The following is a 26,633-nucleotide window of genomic DNA, read 5'->3' as shown; positions in this document are numbered from 1 at the left end:
CAAAATGCGTCCGTTCTCCCTTTTCTGTCTACACACTGTGTCTGCTTGTAAGTACTCTGTGTGTGTGCACTGCCGAACATGCTCCTCCGCTGGTAAAACCAGCATTGTCACGACACGCCGTCATGCCCGGTTAAAAAAAAGGAGGCGGTACTTTTTAGAGGCGGTATAGTACCGAATATGATTCGTTAGTATCACGGTACTACACTAGTACCGGGACACCGTACAACCCTACATACGACTTGGTTCCTGTTTCCTCTTTAGATCAGTGCTCCGTGTTTGTCTTATTTCTCTTGTTCCACATTCATGAACAGGAAAAATGCAAAATTGTTGCAGAACTCTGGTCCAGAATGTAGTGAGTTAGTTTGTTGTACTCTTCTTGTCAGCACAAATACTTTGAAATGCTGATAAATGATATTTTTTTTACAACATCTGGGCTTTAGGGGAGGATTGGAGGGCAGGCCGACTTTGCTGCTGTTTGCCGTTTCTTGGCTTGCTCTTCTCTCTGCTAAGTTATTGGTTTTTCTTCAGAACTCTTCTGTGCAGCTGCAGCGTGTTCCACAAGATCCAATGTGGGCTCAGAAGGTTGTGCTTACACTCATTTTGGTCCCGACTTTTTAATAACACGTGGTGTTATTGAGGCCTGTTTTATTACATGTTTCCTGCTAATGAAAGACCTCTTTGTTGATGTTTTTTTTACACTTGAAATGCATGATTATAGACTATCATGGACTCAATTACAATGAATTGAAATTCCATTCATCCATTCTGGACAAACCTCTCGATAACGAATATGGTATCAAAACAGTAGTAGTACTTATAGTCGTTTTAGTAAGTAATATAATAATAATTTACAATATTATTTTCACTTCTACGGTATCTCTTTAGAGCTACCATCAGCAGCTTCTCCATATACAGTGGTGGTCAAAAGTGTACATACACTTGTAAAGAACATCATGTCATGAAGTTTGCTTCTTTTATGAATTTATTATGGGTTTACTGAAAATGTGAGGGTCAAAAGTATACATACAGCAATGTTAATATTTGCTTACATGTCCCTTGGCAAGTTGACCTGCAATAAGGCACTTTTGGTAGCCATCCACAAGCTTCTGACTGAATTTTTCACCACAAAATTGGTGCAGTTCAGCTACATTTCTGACATGGACTTGTTTCTTCAGCATTGTCCACACCTTTAAGTCAGGACTTTGGGAAGGCCATTCTAAAACCTTCATTCTAGCCTGATTTAGCCACTTTTGAGGTGTGTTTGGGGTCCTTGTCCCGTTGGAACACCCAACGGCGCCCAAGACCCAACCTCCGTGTCAAGACATGGTTTTCGCTTAATGCGGGGTCGTTCTCCCAGGAAGGCAAACGGACGACTCCGGACAGGACTTGCAGGTAGGAACATGATTTAATTTGAATAAAACAATCAACGAGGTACAAAACAGAAAACAACCCGAAGGCAAGCGTGCCTATCGCACGCGGAAGCTAAGGCAAAAACTTAGGACATGAAACTATAGACATGAACCTCACGAAGCTGTGGCATGAAACAAACACTAAACTGTGGCATGAAACAACTAGCATTAACTATGGCATAGAACAAACACGAAACTGTGGCATGAAACAAACACGAAACCGTGGCATGAAACAACTAGCATTAACTATGGCATAGAACAAACACGAAACTGTGGCATGAAACAAACACGAAACTGTGGCATGAAACAACTAGCATTAACTATGGCATAGAACAAACACGAAACTGTGGCATGAAACAAACACGAAACTGTGGCATGAAACAACTAGCATTAACTATGGCATAGAACAAACACGAAACTGTGGCATGAAACAAACACGAAACTGTGGCATGAAACAACTAGCATTAACTATGGCATTGAACAAACACGAAACTGTGGCATGAAACAAACACGAAACTGTGGCATGAAACAACTAGCATTAACTATGGCATAGAACAAACACGAAACTGTGGCATGAAACAAACACGAAACTGTGGCATGAAACAACTAGCATTAACTATGGCATAGAACAAACACGAAACTGTGGCATGAAACAAACACGAAACTGTGGCATGAAACAACTAGCATTAACTATGGCATAGAACAAACACGAAACTGTGGCATGAAACAAACACGAAACTGTGGCATGAAACAAACACGAAACTGTGGCATGAAACAACTAGCATTAACTATGGCATAGAACAAACACGAAACTGTGGCATGAAACACACACGGAACTGTGGCATGAAACAACTAGCATTAACTATGGCATAGAACAAACACGAAACTGTGGCATGAAACAAACACGAAACTGTGGCATGAAACAACTAGCATTAACTATGGCATAGAACAAACACGGAACTGTGGCATGAAACAAACACGAAACTGTGGCATGAAACAACTAGCATTAACTATGGCATAGAACAAACACGAAACTGTGGCATGAAACAAACACCAAACTGTGGCATGAAACAACTAGCATTAACTATGGCATAGAACAAACCCGAAACTGTGGCATGAAACAACTAGCATTAACCATGGCATACAACAAACACGAAACTGTGGCATGAAACAACTAGCATTAACTATGGCATAGAACAAACACGAAACTGTGGCATGAAACAAACACGAAACTGTGGCATGAAACAACTAGCATTAACTATGGCATAGAACAAACACGAAACTGTGGCATGAAACAAACACGAAACTGTGGCATGAAACAAACACTAAACTGTGGCATGAAACAACTAGCATTAACTACGGCATAGAACAAACACGAAACTGTGGCATGAAACAAACACGAAACTGTGGCATGAAACAACTAGCATTAACTATGGCATAGAACAAACACGAAACTGTGGCATGAAACAAACACGAAACTGTGGCATGAAACAAACATGAAACTGTGGCATGAAACAACTAGCATTACCTATGGCATAGAACAAACACGAAACTGTGGCATGAAACAAACACGAAACTGTGGCATGAAACAACCAGCATTAACTATGGCATAGAACAAACACGAAACTGTGGCATGAAACAAACACGAAACCGTGGCATGAAACAACTAGCATTAACTATGGCATAGAACAAACACGAAACTGTGGCATGAAACAAACACGAAACCGTGGCATGAAACAACTAGCATTAACTATGGCATAGAACAAACACGAAACTGTGGCATGAAACAAACACGAAACTGTGGCATGAAACAACTAGCATTAACTATGGCATAGAACAAACACGAAACTGTGGCATGAAACAAACACGAAACTGTGGCATGAAACAACTAACATTAACTATGGCATAGAACAAACACGAAACTGTGGCATGAAACAAACACGAAACTGTGGCATGAAACAACTAGCATTAACTATGGCATAGAACAAACACGGAACTGTGGCATGAAACAAACACGAAACTGTGGCATGAAACAACTAGCATTAACTATGGCATAGAACAAACACGAAACTGTGGCATGAAACAAACACGAAACTGTGGCATGAAACAAACACGAAACTGTGGCATGAAACAACTAGCATTAACTATGGCATAGAACAAACACGAAACTGTGGCATGAAACAAACACGAAACTGTGGCATGAAACAACTAGCATTAACTATGGCATAGAACAAACACGAAACTGTGGCATGAAACAAACACGAAACTGTGGCATGAAACAACTAGCATTAACTATGGCATAGAACAAACACGAAACTGTGGCATGAAACAAACACGAAACTGTGGCATGAAACAACTAGCATTAACTATGACATAGAACAAACACGAAACTGTGGCATGAAACAAACACGAAACTGTGGCATGAAACAACTAGCATTAACTATGGCATAGAATAAACACGAAACTGTGGCATGAAACAAACACGAAACTGTGGCATGAAACAAACACTAAACTGTGGCATGAAACAACTAGCATTAACTATGGCATAGAACAAACACGAAACTGTGGCATGAAACAACTAGCATTAACTATGGCATAGAACAAACACGAAACTGTGGCATGAAACAACTAGCATTAACTATGGCATAGAACAAACACGAAACTGTGGCATGAAACAAACACGAAACTGTGGCATGAAACAACTAGCATTAACTATGGCATAGAACAAACACCAAACTGTGGCATGACACCAATAATGACGCCAGGACGACTGACTGGCAAAGGCAGGCTTAAATAGTCCTCTGATTAGAAGCAGGTGCACGTCCCGAACACCAGGGGCAGGTGAAAATCATAAGTAGCCATGGTAACTAAAACAAACTCAGGTGTCAAACAGGAACTAAAAGAGTCCAAAACTAACTGAACATAACAAAAACATGATCCGGACCACGGATCATGACACTCTGGGCTGATGATTTTATCTTGTCCTGAAGAATTTGGAGCTAATCCTCCTTTTTCATTGTCCCATTTAAAGCAGCAGTTCCATTGGCAGCAAAACAGGCCCAGAGCATAATACTACCACCACCATGCTTGACGGTAGGAGTGGTGTTCCTGGGATTGAAGGCCTCACCTTTTGTCCTCCAAACATATTGCTGGGTATTGTGGCCAAACAGCTCCATTTTTGTTTCATCTGACATCACATGGACAAAGATAAGACCTTCTGGAGGAAAGTTCTGTGGTCCGAAGAAACAAAAATGGAGCTGTTTGGCCACAATACCCAGCAATATGTTTGGAGGAGAAAAGGTGAGGCCTTTAATCCCAGGAACACCATGTCTACCGTCAAGCATGGTGGTGGTAGTATTATGCCCTGGACCTGTTTTGCTGCCAATGGAACTGCTGCTTTAAATGGGACAATGAAAAAGGAGGATTACCTTCCAAATTGTTCAGGACAAGCTAAAATCATCAGCCCGGAGGTTGGGTCTTGGGCGCAGTTGGGTGTTCCAACAGGACAATGACCCCAAACACACCTCAAAAGTGGTAAAGGAATGGCTAAATCAGGCTAGAATGAAGGTTTTAGAATGGCCTTCCCAAAGTCCTGACTTAAACGTGTGGACAATGCTGAAGAAACAAGTCCATGTCAGAAATGTAGCTGAACTGCACCAATTTAGTGGTCAAGTGGTCAGTCAGAAGCTTGTGGATGGCTACCAAAAGCGCCTTATTGCAGGTCAACTTGCCAAGGGACATGTAAGCAAATATTAACATTGCTGTATGTATACTTTTGACCCTCACATTTTCAGTAGACACATAATAAATTCATAAAAGAAGCAAACTTCATGAATGTTTTTTGTGAGCAACAAGTATGTGCTCCAATCACTACATCACAACAAAATTAAGAGTTGTAGAAATGATTGTAAACTCCAGACAGCCATGACATGATGTTCTTTACACGTGTATGTACACTTTTGACCACCACTGTACCTCATGTGGTATACACACACAGACATCACCGTGCAGCATCAGGAATCTAATCTGTGCTGCGGTCTTGGTGTCTGTGACTATATAAACGCACAGTCCAGGAATGCATCACTTAACACCACACTCACTCACTCACTCACTGGACGTCAGAGCTTCCTTTACCACACTGTAAGAGAATGCAGTCTTTTAATGGAACCTCTATGAATAGCAGGAACTGCCACTCGCCTCAAGCGCTCGGAATAACGTCTCACATTTAGCTCTAATTTGAGACTCCTGTCATGAATATTGCATTTGCTGGACTCCTCAGCAATGACTTTCAGGAGTTTGTCATTTACCAATCTGCGGGGTGTTGTTGATACATTCCACGTGTGGATTTGATTTGGATGAAGTGGTGGCTGATCCTACAGCATGTGCACTTAGTCATTTTCTCTGCGCTTAAAGTTACACACCCTTTCCAGCCTGCAGACTTGTAAGTTTGGCAAAAGTGCTTGGGTCGTGTGTGAAGGCAAGCTCGGTACCACTGAGGCGGACTTTGGCCGGGACTAGAGTTGCAAAGGGGTGGAAAGTTTCCGGTAAATTTCTGGAAACTTGAGCTTGGGAAGTTTGGAAATATTGACAATTTTTTGATTATTCAAAGTTGGACACCGTCCATGGAAATTAATGGGAATGAATGGGAATATATGGGAATGAATGGGAATATATGGGAATGAATGGGAATATATGGGAATTAATGGGAATATATGGGAATTAATGGGAATGAATGGGAATATATGGTAATTAATGGGAATATATGGGAATTAATGGGAATATATGGGAATGAATGGGGATTAATGTGAATGAATGGGAATATATGGTAATTAATGGGAATATATGGGAATTAATGGGAATATATGGGAATTAATGGGAATATATGGGAATATATGGGAATATATGTGAATGAATGGGAATATATGGTAATTAATGGGAATTAGAGATGTCCGATAATATCGACCTGCCGATATTATCGGCCGATATATGCGTTAAAATGTAATATCGGAAATTATCGTATCGGTTTTTTTATTATCGGTATCGTTTTTTTTTTTGTTTTGTTTTTTATATATTAAATCAACATAAAAAACACAAGATACACTTACAATTAGTGCACCAACCCAAAAAACCTCCCTCCCCCCATTTACACTCATTCACACAAAAGGGTTGTTTCTTTCTGTTATTAATATTCTGCTTCCTACATTATATATCAATATATATCAATACAGTCTGCAAGGGATACAGTCCGTAAGCACACATGATTGTGCGTGCTGCTGCTGCTCCACTAATAATACTAACCTTTAACAGTTAATTTTACAAATTTTCATTCATTACTAATTTCTATGTAACTGATTTTATATTGTTGTACTTTCTTTTTTATTCAAGAAAATGTTTTTAATTTATTTATCTTATTTTACTAATTTTAAAAAAAAGTACCTTATCTTCACCATACCTGGTTGTCCAAATTAGGCATAATAATGTGTTAATTCCACGACTGCATATATCGGTTGATATCGGTATCGGTTGATATCGGTATCGGTAATTAAAGAGTTGGACAATATCGGAATATCGGATATCGGCAAAAAGCCATTATCGGACATCCCTAATGGGAATATATGGTAATTAATGGGAATATATGGGAATGAATGGGAATCTATGGTAATTAATGGGAATATATGGGAATGAATGGGAATATATGGGAATATATGGGAATCAATGGGAATATATGGGAATTAATGGGAATGAATGGGAATATATGGGAATATATGGGAATTAATGGGAATATATGGGAATTAATGGGAATATATGGGGATATATGGTAATTAATGGGAATATATGGGAATTAATGGGAATGAATGGGAATATATGGTAATTAATGGGAATATATGGGAATGAATGGGAATATATGGGAATGAATGGGAATATATGGGAATTAATGGGAATATATGGGAATTAATGGGAATATATGGTAATTAATGGGAATATATGGGAATTAATGGGAATATATGGGAATTAATGGGACTATATGGGAATTAATGGGAATTAATGGGAATATATGGGAATGAATGGGAATATATGGTAATTCATGGGAATATATGGGAATTAATGGGAATATATGGGAATTAATGGGAATATATGGGAATGAATGGGAATATATGGTAATTAATGGGAATGAATGGGAATTAATGGGAATATATGGGAATGAATGGGAATATATGGTAATTAATGGGAATATATGGGAATTAATGGGAATATATGGGAATTAATGGGAATATATGGGAATGAATGGGAATATATGGTAATTAATGGGAATTAATGGGAATATATGGTAATTAATGGGAATATATGGGAATGAATGGGAATACATGGGAATTAATGGGACTATATCGGAATGAATGGGAATGGATGGGAATATATGGGAATGAATGGGAATATATGGTAATTCATGGGAATTAATGGGAATATATGGTAATTAATGGGAATATATGGTAATTAATGGGAATATATGGGAATTAATGGGAATATATGGGAATTAATGGGAATATATGGTAATTAATGGGAATATATGGTAATTAATGGGAATATTTGGGAATGAATGGGGAATTCCAATAATGATATATTATTGGGCACTTGTCTATATGCTGCTGCATCTTTGTGGCATTTTTTTTGACGTAGCTCTTTGCACAGTATTTGCAAATGTACACCGCCTACATTGCACCTGGGGATAGGCCCCTCCCACCTCCAAAAACATGCACCTGGGGATAGGCCCCTCCCACCTCCAAAAAACACGCACCTGGGGATAGGTTGATTGGCAACACTAAATGGTCCCTAGCAACGTTCCCTCTAAGGTGCAATTGCGCACTGCTCAAGCGTCCTCTGCGCACAGCAAATATATGCCGCGCACCAAATCAAATCCCATCTGAATTCTAAACAAAATAAACACATTTATTCTGTGTAATTTTGCAAAGCAACTCTGAGTGACAGTGACAACAAGTGTCCCTAACGGTGTTCGTCAACACCGCTCAATTTTTGTAACGTCTATCGAGATGCTTCGAGGCCAGGAAGCCTCGAAGCATCGATATAAAGTGATATCGATCACTTTATTGAGCAAAACTGTTTATATTCGGCCATAACCACACCAAAAACAAGAGTAAAAAACTTCTATCTCGAAAAACTAGTCATTTTCTGCCGTACAAAGCAGGCCAAAACCAACTTGTCATCTGTCACCAACACGCATACCACTAAACCACTGGTGCGTTTATGGCCACACAAAAAGTCGGACAAGTCAAACACCACACAAAGTTACACTATGACTCCTCAGTCATACGTGTGCTTATTCTACTGTCATTTACTATTAATGTTAATTTATTGATATTAATCATAGAATGCTGTTACTAGAGAAAGTTACAGGAATGCACACTTCATCCTATGCTTACATTTCATTGTGCAACATGAGGATGTTTAAGGGCAACTATATGTGATCTCTGAAAGGGGTACAAAGGATTTCCAAAGCAGGACCCCCACCCAGACATATTGTACAATACTAATCCATAGCTTATGAAAAACAATATTTCTTTTATTTTCATTACAAGTGGGCCAAATCACTAATATTACAAAATAATCTCATGAAAATGACTCCTCTCATTTGAGTGTTATTATAAAAGATTGGTTTGAGACAGGTGTGCTGCTGCTTAAATGTGCTCAGGGAGTTTTTGTGTTTGCTCACACACATGAACAATTAGAGGGAACATTGGTCCCTAGTGTGTGAATGTTGTCTGTCTATCTGTGTTGGCCCTGCGATGAGGTGGCCACTTGTCCAGGGTGCACCCCGCCTTCCGCCCGAATGCAGCTGGGATAGGCTCCAGCACCCCCCGTGACCCAGAAGGGGACAAGCGGTAGGAAATGGATGGACGGATAGAATACAGTGTTTCCCATAAACTGCCAAGATACCTGTGGTGGTGGGGGCGTGGCTATGGGCGTGGTCACCATGACATCATCGAGTAATTTGCATAATTTACTACAACGATATGATTTTCTCTAAAAAGGCTCAAAATATGTATACTTACTAATTAATAATAACAGTTTTGTTTTAAACGTCCATCCATCCATCCATTTTACAATATACTTACAACACTTTATATACAGATTTGAACAATTATTATAATTATAATTATTCACTGAAATATATTTATTAATTGTGGTTCTTACAAAAAATATATCTTATAAAAATATAAAAGCTAAAATGTCTCTTAAAGCTCTGCCCCTTTAATTAGTGCATACTAAATAATTTTACTTTAGCCTACTACTACAAGCATATTATTTACCAGCAACATAAAGTGAAACAGAGGCAGAGGTGTCCTGCCACAGTCCGTAACAAATAAACAGAAAACAGTAGTGGTGGTAGATAGACACAGAGCTTCATCAAACATCTGATCCACTGAACAAAGAGCTCCAAAAATCTTGATCCTACACTTCTCTTTTGTAAAGTAAATCTGAACAGCCAAATGGGCATCTACATCAACTATATGATTTGCCTGAGAAGCTGGACAGGACAAAAAAATAAGTAAATTTAAATAAATTTTAAAAAATAAATAAAAAATCTATTTGTTGCGGCCTTAATTCTTTCGTGGCGGGCCGCCACAAACAAATGAATGTGTGGGAAACACTGGAATATAAAACATGTTTTCAGTTATTTCACCTTTTTTTTTTGTTGAGTACATAACTCTACATGTGTTCATTCATAGTTTTGATGTGACAATCTGCAATGTACAATAGTCATGAAAATAAAGAAAACACATTGAATGAGAAGGTGTGTTTAAACTTTTGGCCTGTACTGTACATTTATTCCCATTATGTGAATAAGAATAACAGACCAAAAACATGTTACACAGCTGTATCTTCCCGGCAGTAAACTTGCACAAATGTGTTCTTCTCATGTTTACATTTTCACACTTTGCACTATTTTGTTACACTTTATTAAGCATTTCTTACATATTACTTATTTTTTAACCTTTATTTTGAATATGTTATTTGTATATTGTGAATTTATATTGGTTGGTTAAGTGTTTTCCATTATGTTGACATATCCTTTCTGCCTTGAAAGCTGAGGGCAGTATAATCAAAATGAAATAAAAATTTAATATAGGTCATAAAATATGTCAATAATTATCTATATCGACCACTATAAAAAACCTATATCTTGATACAGTTTTCAGCCATATTGCCCAGCCCCACTTTGCATTATAGTCATTCCCACTATCAGTCTCACACTTGGGCTTGTGTTATGCTATAATGCAGGGGTCACCAACGTGGTGCCCGCGGGCACCAGGTAGCCCGTAAGGACCAGATGAGTCGCCCGCTGGCCTGTTCTAAAAATAGCTCAAATAGCAGCACTTACCAGTGAGCTGCCTCTTTTTTTTTAAAATGTTATTTATTTACTAGCAAGCTGGTCTGGCTTTGCTCGACATTTTTAATTCTAAGAGAGACAAAACTCAAATAGAATTTGAAAATCCAAGAAAATATTTTAAAGACTTGGTCTTCACTTGTTTAAATAAATTCATAATTTTTTTTACTTTGCTTCTTATAACTTTCAGAAAGACAATTTTAGAGAAAAAATACAACCTTAAAAATGATTTTAGGATTTTTAAACACATATACCTTTTTACCTTTTAAATTCCTTCCTCTTCTTTCTTGACAATTTAAACCAATGTTCAAGTAAATTTATTTTTTATTGTAAAGAATAATAAATACATTTTACTTTAATTCTTCATTTTAGCTTCTGTTTTTTCGACGAAGAATATTTGTGAAATATTTCTTCAAACTTATTATGATTAAAATTCAAAAAAAAATATTCTGGCAAATCTAGAAAATCTGTAGAATCAAATTTAAATCTTATTTCAAAGTCTTTTGAATTTCTTTGAAAAATTTTTGTTCTGGAAAATCTAGAAGAAATAATGATTTGTCTATGTTAGAAATATAGCTTGGTCCAATTTGTTATATATTCTAACAAAGTGTAGATTGGATTTCAACTTATTTAAAACATGTCATCAAAATTTTAAAATTAATCTTAATCAGGAAAAATTACTAATGATGTTCCATAAATTATTTTTTTTAATTTTAATTAGCTAGTTTTTCTCTTCTTTTTTTCGGTTGAATTTTGAATTTTAAAGAGTCGAAATTGAAGATAAACTATGTTTCAAAATGTAATTGTCATTTTTTTGGTGTTTTCTCCTCTTTTAAACCATTCAATTAAGTGTAAATATCATTAATTATTAATAATAACATAGAGTTAAAGGTAAATTGAGCAAATTGGCTATTTCTGGCAATTTATTTAAGTGTGTATCAAACTGGTAGCCCTTCGCATTAATCACTACCCAAGAAGTAGCTCTTGCTTTCAAAAAGGTTGGTGACCCCTGCTTTAATGTATCTGTCATGGTTAGTGAATTCTATGTTTTAATTGCCTCACTATATGTACAAATCTGCACAATATTTCCCCATTGTGGGATAAATAATAGTCCATCCTATCTTATGCTCAACACAAAAAACCGGCGATAGCTTTAAGCCGTCTGTGCTCTCATAGATTGTGTTATTGTCAATAGTGAGTCATGTGGCTTTTATTAGGCGGGATGAATCGATACGGCTGACCATAGGAGCTGCAGAGAGGTCAATATGCATGAATCCACCAGGACTCCAGGGAGATGATGCTATTTACAGTAAAAGGGATTGTGGGGAAAAGGCATCCAGCAGGCTGTGTCGCAGAGTACATGAATATACATGTGTACTTGTCTGACTTGAATTAGCTGCCTGTTGCCCTGCAACCCACTGGAAATAGCCACCCACGTCATGTTAAAACGCAGCCGTTTAGAGATGTAATCTGTAGTGGAGATTGTCGCTCCTCGGAGCCATTTTGTCAAGGAAATGCGTCCATGTCTTCAGACGGCAAAGCACGACGATTTATTGTCAGTGGAAAATCATGTTGCCGTGTTCTTTCAGATGGACGTGAAGCTGATCTTGATATCTGCGTTGTTCGGAGTCCTCTGCAGTGCCCAGAAAGGTAGGATTCATGTTGGATTCTGCCGTACGTATGCAAAAAACAAAATACAATGCAACAATGGATTGTCCCGAATCATGTTGTATTTTAGTTTGACTCCCTTAGTTTGTGTTCCTTAGTTGCCATGGGTGCTGATTATTTTCACCTGCCTCTAAATAGTGTTCGGGACGCTCACCTGCCCCCGGGCACTAATCAGAGAGCTATGTATTCCTGCCTTTCGCCACACTCTGTCTGGCTGTCTTGGTTGCTCATGCAACAAGTTAGCTTGGCGTACTCTTTGATTCCTGGTTCAATGCTAAGTTTTCCCGGAGTCCTCTGCAGTGCCCAGAAAGGTAGGATTCATGTTGGATTCTGCCGTACATATGCAAAAAAACAACAAAATACAATGCAACAATGGATTGTCCAGGATCATGTTTTATTTAGTTTGACTCCCTTAGTTCTGTTTTCAGCACCCCTAGGTTTGTGTTCCTTAGTGGCCATGGGTGCTGATTATTTTCACCTGCCTCTGATTAGTGTTCGGGACGCTCACCTGCCCCCGGGCACTAATCAGAGAGCTATGTATTCCTGCCTTTCGCCACACTCTGTCTGGCTGTCTTGGTTGCTCATGCAACAAGTTACGTTGGTATACTCTTTGATTCCTGGTTCAATGCTAAGTTTTCCCGGAGTCCTCTGCAGTGCCCAGAAAGGTAGGATTCATGTTGGATTCTGCCGTACGTATGCAAAAAAAACAACAACAAAATACAATGCAACAATGGATTGTCCCGAATCACGTTTTATTTTAGTTTGACTCCCTTAGTTTGTGTTCCTTAGTTGCCATGGGTGCTGATTATTTTCACCTGCCTCTGATTAGTGTTCGGGACGCTCACCTGCTCCCGGGCACTAATCAGAGAGCTATGTATTCCTGTCTTTCGCCACACTCTGTCTGGCTGTCTTGTTTGCTCATGCAACAAGTTACGTTGGCATACTCTTTGATTCCTGGTTCAATGCTAAGTTTTCCCGTTAGATATTTCCTTAGCTTCCCGTGCAAATCCACACGCTTTTCTGTATTTTTGTATTTTGCCTGATTTGTGGAATATAAATCATTTTCCTACCTGCACACTGCCTCCGGAGTTCCGTCTGCATCTTGGGGAAACGATCCGCAAATTAACATGCGACTCTTGCCGTAACAGGGATGTGACGATTACCAGTGTTAATGGTAAACCACGGTAACATTCCTGACGGTTGGTGTCATCGTTTCAAACTTTAATTATTGTAAAACTGCGATTGATTACTGCACATTTCCTGGGAAAGCCAGCTTGGATGCTAACATGAATAAAGGACACATCTTTCCCCGTTACAAACGTCATACCCCAAATTAAACGTGTAATACAAGTTAAAACAGAAAAAGAGAACCCTTTTTTAACACTCAAAGAACAATAATATGTCTCTTAAGAAGCCAAAACCACATTCAAAGGTGACCTGTGAATGAGTTCTAAAGCAGAGCATTAGAATAATCTAGACGACTTGTAATAAAAGCATGCATTAGTGTCTCCCTGTTGCGTCCTACAAAGTATTTATACTCCAAAGTATTGTATTTATTACACACCAGCTAATTGTAACACGCATCTTAGTTTTCATTACCAAATTTTGTAAAATCACCCTTTGACATTGCTTGTGCTAATCAGTAGCATGTATATGGCAAAGCCAATGTAAATTAGCATCAAGCTAGCCCAGTTTTGGAAAGGTTGAGCCCTACTTTGTTTGAGCGTATTCTATCAGGCATACTTGCTTTGTTAACATTACCTAGAGGCAATTTGTGCGCGCCTGTGCAATTGCGCACTGCTCAAGCGTCCTCTGCGCACGGCAAATCTATGCCACGCACAAAATCAAATTAAAAAATAAGCACGTAACAATTTTCGACACACGGACAAACAGTTTTCGTCGTCATTGTTCAAATATTGTAACGTCTGTCGAGACGCTTTGAGGACATGAACTCCATCCATCACTTTACTGAGCGAAACTCTTTATTGTCATTTATCACCAAAACATTAGTAAAAAAATGATATCTAGCAAAAGTGGTCATTTTCTGCAGTACAAACCAGACCAAAAGCAACTTTGTTATATCAACAGCACCCGCTCGCTCTTTCTCACTTGCACCAACACATGCACATATGGCACTTAGCCAGTGATGCGTTTACAGCCACACAAAAAGTGGGACAACTCCAACACCACACATAAAGTGTCATTCCAGGTCGTTACACTATGATTTACCAATCAAACATGTGCTTATTCTAGTGTCATTTATTAGGAATCTTCATTTATAAATATTAATCATGAAATGCTGTTAGTATATTAAAGGCCTACTGAAATTAATTTTTTTTATTTAAACGGGAATAGCAGATCCATTCTATGTGTCATACTTGATCATTTGACGATATTGCCATATTTTTGCTGAAAGGATTTAGTAGAGAACATCGACGATAAAGTTCGCAACTTTTGGTCGCTGATAAAAAAAAGCCTTGCCTGTACCGGAAGTAGCGTGACGTCACAGGTTGAAAGGCTCCTCACATTTCCCCGTTGTTTACACCAGCAGCGAGAGCGATTCGGACCGAGAAAGCGACGATTACCCCATTAATTTGAGCGAGGATGAAAGATTCGTGGATGAGGAACGTGAGAGTGAAGGACTAGAGTGCAGTGCAGGACGCATCTTTTTTCGCTCTGACCGTAACTTAGGTACAAGCTGGCTCATTGGATTCCACACCCTCTCCTTTTTCTATTGTGGATCACGGATTTGTATTTTAAACCACCTCGGATACATCGGCGAAGCACTTTAGCTACGGAGCTAACGTGATAGCATCGGGCTTAACTGCAGATAGAAACAAAAGAAATAAACCCCTGACTGGAAGGATAGACAGAAAATCAACAATACTATTAAACCATGGACATGTAACTACACGGTTAATGCTTTCCAGCCTGGCGAAGCTTAACAATGCTGTTGCTAACGACGCCATTGAAGCTAACGTAGCTACGGGACCTCACGGAGCTATGCTAAAAACATTAGCTATCCACCTATGCCAGCCCTCATCTGCTCATCAACACCCGTACTCACCTGCGTTCCAGCGATCGACGGCGCGACGAAGGACTTCACCCGATCATCGATGCGGTCTTCGGCTAGCGTCGGATAGCGCGTCTGCTAACCAAGTAAGTCCTCCTGGTTGTGTTGCTGCAGCCAGCCGCTAATACACCGATCCCACCTACAACTTTCTTCTTTGCAGTCTCCATTGTTCATTAAACAAAATTGCAAAAGATTCGCCAACACAGATGTCCAGAATACTGTGGAATTTTGAGATGAAAACAGAGCTTTTTTGTATTGGATTCAATGTGTCCGAATACTTCCGTTTCAACGATTGACGTCACGCGCGTACGTCATCATACATAGACGTTTTCAACCGGAAGTGTGGCGGGAAATTTAAAATGTCACTTTATAAGTTAACCCGGCCGTATTGGCATGTGTTGCAATGTTAAGATTTCATCATTGATATATAAACTATCAGACTGCGTGGTCGCTAGTAGTGGCTTTCAGTAGGCCTTTAATGCGCCTTATAATCCGGAGCGCCTTTTGTATGAAAATCTGTCCTCTGTTGTCCTGTGTGGTTAGGGTTAGGGTCATAAATTTTGATGTCTATTTTACTGTTTTAATTGGTTTTACCCTTTAAAATCGTTTTTAATCATATTTATTTTTTATATTGTCTCTGTATTGGTTTTCTATTCATTTATTCTTTGTTTTTATTCAGTCATTGGTGTAGCATAATATTGTTTTTAATATTGTTTTTACTATCGTTTTTAATATTGTTTTTAACATGGCTGTGCAGCACTTTGGAAACGTTCTTGTTGCTATATAAATAAAGTGGATTGGATTGGATTGAAAATAGACCCTGACTAGACCCGCTCATCGGCAGTGCTCCTTTTAATCCGGTGCGCCCTATGGACCGGAAAATACGGTAGTGTGTACTACCGGGCATCGATTCACATAAAATATATCTGTAAAAGTACTTGGTGCCCATCCCTAGCTACTATATTCTAATGATGTGATTGACAGTTACTGGAGCTCCAAGTCAGCATCACGGAGAAGACAATGGAGGTCTCCAGTTACGACTCGTGTTCCACATGATTTGATGTGTAAACAGCGGAGGGGGGCTGGAAGGGCTGCTTACTTGCTGTCTGACTCTGCTTTTTCTCTCTTTGTTTTTTTTTTTTCCCTACAGAGGGGAATGAGTGCATCAGTGCGAATGCCAAATACTGCGGGGATTGCATCCAGGCTGGAGCGAAATGTGGCTGGTGCACGGACCCGGTATGAATCAACGTTTTTATTAGGGAGTTAGGAGGATGCTACACACTTGCACGGGTCTTGCATGTTGTTGTGCAATAAAGACCCCATGTGACCACGTCTTTGCGTAAAACTTGAATAAAAACATGTCTTTTTATGTACATTATGAAGGTGGTCAAAAGTGTACATACACGTGTAAAGAACATCATGTCATGGCTGTCTTGAGTTTACAATCATTTCTACAAGTCTTATTTTGTTGTGATGTAGTGACTGGAGCACATACTTGTTGCTCACAAAAAACATTCATGAAGTTTGCTTCTTTTATGAATTTATTATGTGTCTACTGAAAATGTGAGGGTCAAAAGTATACATACAGCAATGTTAATATTTGCTTACATGTCCCTTGGCAAGTTGACCTGCAATAAGGCGCTTTTGGTAGCCATCCACAAGCTTCTGACTGAATTTTTGACCACAAAAATGGTGCAGTTCAGCTACATTTTTGACATGGACTTGTTTCTTCAGCATTGTCCACACCTTTAAGTCAGGACTTTGGGAAGGCCATTCTAAAACCTTCATTCTAGCCTGATTTAGCCATTCTTTTACCACTTTTGAGGTGTGTTTGGGGTCATTGTCCTGTTGGAACACCCAACTGCGCCCAAGACCCAACCTCCGGGCTGATGATTTTAGCTTGTCCTGAACAATTTGAACAAACACGAAACTGTGGCATGAAACAAACACGAAACTGTGGCGTGAAACAACTAGCATTAACTATGGCATAGAACAAACACGAAACTGTGGCATGAAACAAACACGAAACTGTGGCATGAAACAAGTAGCATTAACTATGGCATAGGACAAACACGAAACTGTGGCATGAAACAACTAGCATTAACTATGGCATAGAACAAACACGAAACTATGGCATGAAACAAACACGAAACTGTGGCATGAAACAACTAGCATTAACTATGGCATAGAACAAACACGAAACTGTGGCATGAAACAAACATGAAACTGTGGCATGAAACAAACACGAAACTGTGGCATGAAACAACTAGCATTAACTGTGACATAGAACAAACACGAAACTGTGGCATGAAACAAACACGAAACTGTGGCATGAAACAAGTAGCATTAACTATGGCATAGGACAAACACGAAACTGTGGCATGAAACAACTAGCATTAACTATGGCATAAAACAAACACGAAACTGTGGCATGAAACAAACACGAAACTGTGGCATGAAACAACTAGCATTAACAATGGCATAGAACAAACACGAAACTGTGGCATGAAACAAACATGAAACTGTGGCATGAAACAAACACGAAACTGTGGCATGAAACAACTAGCATTAACTATGACATAGAACAAACACGAAACTGTGGCATGAAACAAACATGAAACTGTGGCATGAAACAAACACGAAACTGTGGCATGAAACAACTAGCATTAACTATGGCATAGAACAAACACGAAACTGTGGCATGAAACAAGTAGCATTAACTATGGCATAGGACAAACACGAAACTGTGGCATGAAACAACTAGCATTAACTATGGCATAGAACAAACACGAAACTGTGGCATGAAACAAACACGAAACTGTGGCATGAAACAACTAGCATTAACTATGGCATAGAACAAACACGAAACTGTGGCATGAAACAAACATGAAACTGTGGCATGAAACAAACACGAAACTGTGGCATGAAACAACTAGCATTAACTGTGGCATAGAACAAACACGAAACTGTGGCATGAAACAAACACGAAACTGTGGCATGAAACAACTAGCATTAACAATGGCATAGAACAAACACGAAACTGTGGCATGAAACCAATAATGACGCCAGGACGACTGACTGGCAAAGGCAGGCTTAAATAGTCCTCTGATTAGAAGCAGGTGCGCGTCCCGAACACCAGGGGCAGGTGACATCACATGGACAAAGATAAGACCTTCTGGAGGAAAGTTCTGTGGTCAGATGAAACAAAAATGGAGCTGTTTGGCCACAATACCCAGCAATATGTTGGGAGGAGAAAAGATGAGGGCTTTAATCCCAGGAACACCATCCCTACCGTCAAGCATGGTGGTGGTAGTATTATGCTCTGGGCCTGTTTTGCTGCCAATGGAACTGCTGCTTTAAATGGGACAATGAAAAAGGAGGATTAGCTCCAAATTCTTCAGGACAAGCTAAAATCATCAGCCCGGAGTGTCATGATCCGTGGTCCGGATCATGTTTATGTTATGTTCTGTTAGTTTTGGACTCTTTTAGTTCCTGTTTGACACCTGAGTTTGTTTTAGTTACCATGACTACTTATGATTTTCGCCTGCCCCTGGTGTTCGGGACGCGCACCTGCTTCTAATCAGAGGACTATTTAAGCCTGCCTTTGCCAGTCAGTCGTCCTGGCGTCATTATTGGTTTCATGCCACAGTTTCGTGTTTGTTCTATGCCATAGTTAATGCTAGTTGTTTCATGACACAGTTTCGTGTTTGTTTCATGACACAGTTTCGTGTTTGTTCTATGCCATAGTTAATGTTAGTTGTTTCATGCCACAGTTTCGTGTTTGTTTCATGCCACGGTTTCGTGTTTGTTCTATGTCATAGTTAATGCTAGTTGTTTCATGCCACAGTTTCGTGTTTGTTCTATGCCATAGTTAATGCTAGTTGTTTCATGCCACAGTTTCGTGTTTGTTTCATGCCACAGTTTCGTGTTTGTTCTATGCCATAGTTAATGCTAGTTGTTTCATGCCACAGTTTCGTGTTTGTTTCATGACACAGTTTCGTGTTTGTTCTATGCCATAGTTAATGCTAGTTGTTTCATGCCACAGATTCGTGTTTGTCCTATGCCATAGTTAATGCTACTTGTTTCATGCCACAGTTTCGTGTTTGTTTCATGCCACAGTTTCGTGTTTGTTCTATGCCATAGTTAATGCTAGTTGTTTCATGCCACAGTTTCGTGTTTGTTTCATGACACAGTTTCGTGTTTGTTCTGTGCCATAGTTAATGCTAGTTGTTTCATGCCACAGTTTCGTGTTTGTTCTATGCCATAGTTAATGCTAGTTGTTTCAAGCCACAGTTTCGTGTTTGTTTCATGCCACAGTTTCGTGTTTGTTCTATTCTATAGTTAATGCTAGTTGTTTCATGCCACAGATTCGTGTTTGTTTCATGCCACAGTTTCGTGTTTGTTCTATGCCATAGTTAATGCTAGTTGTTTCATGCCACAGTTTCGTGTTTGTTTCATGCCACAGTTTCGTGTTTGTTCTATGCCATAGTTAATGCTAGTTGTTTCATGCCACAGTTTTGTGTTTGTTTCATGCCACAGTTTCGTGTTTGTTCTATGCCATAGTTAATGCTAGTTGTTTCATGCCACGGTTACATGTTTGTTTCATGCCACAGTTTCGTGTTTGTTTCATGCCACATTTTCGTGTTTGTTCTATGCCATAGTTAATGCTAGTTGTTTCATGCCACAGTTTCGTGTTTGTTTCATGCCACATTTTCGTGTTTGTTCTATGCCATAGTTAATGCTAGTTGTTTCATGCCACAGTTTCGTGTTTGTTTCATGCCACAGTTTCGTGTTTGTTCTATGCCATAGTTAATGCTAGTTGTTTCATGCCACAGTTTCGTGTTTGTTCTATGCCATAGTTAATGCTAGTTGTTTCATGCCACAGTTTCGTGTTTGTTTCATGCCACAGTTTCGTGTTTGTTCTATGCCATGGTTAATGCTAGTTGTTTCAAGCCACAGTTTCGTGTTTGTTTCATGCCACAGTTTCGTGTTTGTTCTATGCCATAGTTAATGCTAGTTGTTTCATGCCACAGTTTCGTGTTTGTTCTATGCCATAGTTAATGCTAGTTGTTTCATGCCACAGTTTCGTGTTTGTTTCATGCCACAGTTTCGTGTTTGTTCTATGCCATAGTTAATGCTAGTTGTTTCATGCCACAGTTTCGTGTTTGTTTCATGCCACAGTTTCGTGTTTGTTCTATGCCATAGTTAATGCTGGTTGTTTCATGCCACAGTTTCGTGTTTGTTCTATGCCATAGTTAATGCTAGTTGTTTCATGCCACAGTTTCGTGTTTGTTTCATGCCACAGTTTCGTGTTTGTTCTATGCCATAGTTAATGCTAGTTGTTTCATGCCACAGTTTCGTGTTTGTTTCATGCCACAGTTTCGTGTTTGTTCTATGCCATAGTTAATGCTAGTTGTTTCATGCCACAGTTTCGTGTTTGTTTCATGCCACAGTTTCGTGTTTGTTCCATGCCATAGTTAATGCTAGTTGTTTCATGCCACAGCTTCGTGAGGTTCATGTCTATAGTTTCATGTCCTATGTTTTTGCCTTAGCTTCCGCGTGCGATATGCACGCTTGCCTTCGGGTTGTTTTCTGTTTTGTACCTCGTTGATTGTTTTATTCAAATTAAATCATGTTCCTACCTGCAAGTCCTGTCCGGAGTCGTCCGTTTGCCTTCCTGGGAGAACGAAGCGAAAACCACGTCTTGACACGGAGGTTGGGTCTTGGGCGCCGTTGGGTGTTCCAACAGGACAATGACCCCAAACACACCTCAAAAGTGGCTAAATCAGGCTAGAATGAAGGTTTTAGAATGGCCTTCCCAAAGTCCTGACTTAAAGGTGTGGACACTACATCACAACAAAATAAGACTTGTAGAAATGACTGGAAACTCCAGACAGCCATGACATCATGTTCTTTACAAGTATATGTACACTTTTGACTTTAGACTTTGTGCATGTCATTTCTCCAAATTCACGAATGTGGACTATTCCAGGAGTTCCTGAAGCAAGGCGAGACCGTGTCGACCCGATGTGACGAGCTGCAGTCGCTGAAGAACCGCGGTTGTAAAGAGCAGATGATTGAGAACCCTCACGGGCAGAAGAGGGTCCTCAGGAACAAGCCGGTGACCAATCGAAGAAAGGCCTCAGAGAAGCTGAAGCCGGAGGACATCACCCAGATCCAGCCCCAGAAGCTCAGTCTCACCCTCAGATCCGGTGAAGGATCGCCAATGCAAAGGGTATTTGGTGTTGATTGTCGCAGTCATGTGACCGCGTGTGTGTACAGGTGAGGCCCAGTCTTTCAACCTGAAGTTCAAGCGGGCAGAAGATTATCCCATCGACCTGTACTACTTGATGGACTTGTCCTACTCCATGAAAGATGATCTGGAGAACGTGAAGAACCTGGGAACCCATTTGATGCTGGAAATGTCAAAGATCACGTCCGACTTCAGGATAGGTGAGGATTTCTAGTTCACCATTTATATTTTGGCAGATTGGTTACTTTTTGGTTTACTTTTAAACCAGGGCTGTCCAAACTGTTTCCACTGAGGACCAGGGATGTGTACCGAGTCCTGGTGTTTTTTGCTACCTAATTAGGTCCGTCCATGAGGACCGTGAAGATTCTGGACTAAAGTTCCTGATGTCTGTATTGTGAGGAAAACTGAAAGTTATTTACCTTCCAATTTCAGTACAATGAAAAACAACTCTACAGTAATGAGAAATAAACCTTTATATCCTTTTAAATGGTTTATATATGACCTAGTGGTTAGAGTGTCCGCCCTGAGATGGGTAGGTCGTGAGCTCAAACCCCGGCCGAGTCATACCAAAGACTATAAAAATGGGAGCCATTACCTCCCTGCTTGGCACTCAGCATCAAGGGTTGGAATTGGTGGTTAAATCACCAAAAAATTATTCCCGGGCGCGACCACCGCTGCTGCTCACTGCTCCCCTCACCTCCCAGGGCGTGATCAAGGGTGATGGGTCAAATGCAGAGAAGGATTTCGTCACACCTAGTGTGTGTGTGTGACAATTAGGGATGTCTGATAATATCGGCCGATAAATGCGTTAAAATGTAATATCGGAAATTATCGGTATCGTTTTTTTTTATTATCTGTACCGGGTTTTTTTTTAATTTTTTTTTTTTAATTTTTTTTTTTTTAATTAAATCAACATAAAAAACACAAGATGCACTTACAATTAGTGCACCAACCCAAAAAACCTCCCTCCCCCCATTTCTTTCTGTTATCAATATTCTGCTTCCTACATTATATATATCAATATATATATATCAATATCAATATATATCAATACAGTCTGCAAGGGATACAGTCCGTAAGCACACATGCTGCTCCACTAATAGTACTAACCTTTAACACTTCATTTGACTCATTTTCATTCATTACTAGTTTCTATGTAACTGTTTTTATATTGTTTTACTTTCTTTTTTATTCAAGAAAATGTTTTTAATTTAGTTATCTTATTTTATTATTTTTTTTAAAAAAGTACCTTATCTTCACCATACCCGGTTGTCCAGATTAGGCATGATAATGTGTTAATTCCACGACTGCATATATCGGTTGATATCGGTATCGGTTGATATCGGTATCGGTAATTAAAGAGTTGGACAATATCGGATATCGGCAAAAAGCCATTATCGGACATCCCTAGTGACAATCATTGCTACTTTATAACTTTAACATGTAAAAAAAAAACTACGGTGCGTTCAAGGACTTCCGAAATTAGTAGGACAAAACGGCGCAGTGAAGCATGTTTCATATAAACAGTGGGATTTCTAACAATTCAAAAGGTTAAAGTAGCAATGATTGTCACACACACACACACTAGGTGTGGCAAAATTATTCTCTGCATTTGACCCATCACCCTTGATCACCCCCCCTGGGAGGAGAGGGGAGCAGTGAGCAGCAGCGGTGGCCGCGCCCGGGAATCATTTTCGGTGATTTAACCCCCAATTCCAATTAGGAAGGTTAGTGTCATGTTTGTCCTCCTACACAAGACAACATGCAAACTAAAATATATTTTTTTCCCCTCATCTTTTTCCGTTTTCATACATTTTTGAAAATGTAGGGCGGCGCTAAAGAGCCGCTTGTGGCTCGATGTGAACGAATGATATCATGAAAGTGCTCGCCGCTTGAAACCGTATCATCCCGTGATATTTTCCGACATGTCCGTTGGCAGGCCGATATTATCGGCCGATAAATGCGTTAAAATGTAATATCGGAAATTATCGGTATCGGTTTTTTTATTATCTGTACCGGTTTTTTTTTTTGGTTTTTTTTTTTGGTTTTTTTTTTTTATTAAATCAACATAAAAAACACAAGATACACTTACAATTAGTGCACCAACCCAAAAAACCTCCTTCCCCCCATTTCTTTCTGGTATCAATATTCTGGTTCCTACATTATATATCAATATATATCAATACAGTCTGCAAGGGATACAGTCCGTAAGCACACATGCTGCTCCACTAATAGTACTAACCTTTAACAGTTCGTTTTACTCATTTTCATTAATTATTAGTTTGTATGTAACTGTTTTTATATTGTTTTACTTTCTTTTTTATTCAAGAAAATGTTTTTAATTTAGTTATCTTATTTTTTTATTTTTTAAAAAAAAGTACCTTATCTTCACCATACCTGGTTGTCCAGATTAGGCATGATAATGTGTTAATTCCATGACTGCATATATCGGTTGATATCGGCATCGGTTGATATCGGTATCGGTAATTAAAGAGTTGGACAATATCGGATATCGGCAAAAAGCCATTATCGGACATCCCTAGTGACAATCATTGCTACTTTATAACTTTAACATGTAAAAAAAAAACTACGGTGCGTTCAAGGACTTCCGAAATTAGTAGGACAAAACGGCGCAGTGAAGCATGTTTCATATAAACAGTGGGATTTCTAACAATTAAAAAGGTTAAAGTAGCAATGATTGTCACACACACACACACTAGGTGTGGCGAAATTATTCTCTGCATTTGACCCATCACCCTTGATCACCCCCCCTGGGAGGAGAGGGGAGCAGTGAGCAGCAGCGGTGGCCGCGCCCGGGAATCATTTTCGGTGATTTAACCCCCAATTCCAATTAGGAAGGTTAGTGTCATGTTTGTCCTCCTACACAAGACAACATGCAAACTAAAATATATTTTTTTCCCCTCACCTTTTTCCATTTTCATACATTTTTGAAAATGTAGGGCGGCGCTAAAGAGCCGCTTGTGGCTCGATGTGAACGAATGATATCGTGAAAGTGCTCGCCGCTTGAAACCGTATCATCCCGTGATATTTTTGCGACATGTCCGTGGCAGGCTTCGGTTCCTTTGTGGAGAAGACGGTGATGCCGTACATCAGCACCACCCCCGCCAAGCTGCTCAACCCCTGCACCGGGGACCAGAACTGCACCAGTCCCTTCAGCTACAAGAACGTCCTGAAGCTGACCAGCGACGGCAAGAAGTTCAACACCCTGGTGGGTCAGCAGCACATCTCTGGGAACCTGGACTCCCCTGAGGGGGGCTTCGATGCCATCATGCAAGTGGCCGTGTGTGGGGTAAGCAGCACAACCAACACATAAAAACATCTTGCTTTTCTTTCCCACAGCCTGTGAAGTGTTGCCTCTACCTTAGCTTCTACGGTATACCGGTACTAGTATACACTAATGAATCCTATTCAGTACTATACCACCTCTAAAAAGTACCGTGTCCAACACCCTGTGCTTCCCGTCGTCGTCACGTCATGACATTGCTGGTTTTACCAGCGGAGGAGCATGTTCGGCAGCGCACACGCACAGAGTACTTACAAAAAGACACAGTGTGTAGACAGAAAAGGGAGAATGGACGCATTTTGGTGTAAAAAGTCAAGATAAAGGTGAAGTTATAACACTGAAACACCCTCGGGAAGAGCTGCTTTAAGACATGGCTAGCTAGCTAGCAGCTAACGTGTTTCAGCTACTTCTAAATCACTAATCCCGGCCTCCAAGGCGACATTTAAAGTTTCTTACAAGTAGCATTATCACTGGAGGATGAGGAATAGCTAAACCTGCTTCACTACACACCGTAGGAGGATACAATGTAAACAAATGCCATGGGCGGATCTACACCTGACATCCACTGTAATGATACCAAGTACAGGAGCGTATCTAGTCGATACTACTATGATTACATTGATATTTTTTGTCGTCCATCTGCAGTCGGCAGTGTTTTAGCTTCTTCTAAATCACTAATCCTCGCCTCAATGGTGACAAATAAAGTGTAAAGTAGCATTATCACTGGAGGACGAGGAATAGCTAAACATGCTTCACTACACACCGTAGGAGGATACAATAGCTCACAATGTAAACAAATGCCATGGGCAGATCTACACCTGACATCCACTGTAATGATACCAAGTACAGGAGCGCATCTAGTCGATACTATTTTGATTACATTGATATTTGTTATCGTCCATCTGCAGTCGGCAGTGTTTTAGCTTCTTCTAAATCACTAATCCTCGCCTCAATGGTGACAAATAAAGTGTAAAGTACCATTATCACTGGAGGACGAGGAATAGCTAAACATGCTTCACTACACACCGTAGGAGGATACAATAGCTCACCGGCATCACAATGTAAACAAACGCCATGGGTGGATCTACACCTGACATCCACTGTAATGATACCAAGTACAGGAGCGTATCTCGTCGATACTACTATGATTACATTGATATTTTTTGTCGTCCATCTGCAGTCGGCAGTGTTTTAGCTTCTTCTAAATCACTAATCCTCGCTTCCATGGTGACAAATAAAGTGTAAAGTATCGTTATCACTGGAGGACGAGGAATAGCTAAACATGCTTCACTACACACCGTAGGAGGATACAATAGCTCACCGGCGTCACAATGTAAACAAACGCCATGGGTGGATCTACACCTGACATCCACTGTAATGATACCAAGTACAGGAGCGTATTTAGTCGATACTATTTTGATTACATTGATATTTGTTATCGTCCATCTGCAGTCGGCAGTGTTTTAGCTTCTTCTAAATCACTAATCCTCGCCTCCATGGTGACAAATAAAGTGTAAAGTAGC

General features: G+C 39.7%; 1 protein-coding gene across 1 annotated transcript in view; it reads left to right on the top strand.

The window, feature by feature from the left end:
- The window catches only part of LOC133630266 (integrin beta-1-like), a 134,453-nt gene that overhangs the window by 75,822 nt on the left and 31,998 nt on the right, over window positions 1-26,633 (top strand). The window contains exons 2-6 of the mRNA XM_062021748.1: window positions 12,402-12,462; window positions 16,704-16,789; window positions 21,546-21,765; window positions 21,836-22,006; window positions 24,878-25,116. Coding sequence (XP_061877732.1) covers window positions 12,402-12,462; window positions 16,704-16,789; window positions 21,546-21,765; window positions 21,836-22,006; window positions 24,878-25,116 — 777 coding nt within the window. The remainder of the gene's footprint in view (window positions 1-12,401; window positions 12,463-16,703; window positions 16,790-21,545; window positions 21,766-21,835; window positions 22,007-24,877; window positions 25,117-26,633) is intronic.

This window comes from Entelurus aequoreus, linkage group LG15 (assembly GCF_033978785.1).
Source record: "Entelurus aequoreus isolate RoL-2023_Sb linkage group LG15, RoL_Eaeq_v1.1, whole genome shotgun sequence".
NCBI classification, from domain to species: Eukaryota; Metazoa; Chordata; class Actinopteri; order Syngnathiformes; family Syngnathidae; genus Entelurus; species Entelurus aequoreus.
This window is presented reverse-complemented; position numbering and strand designations above follow the sequence as displayed.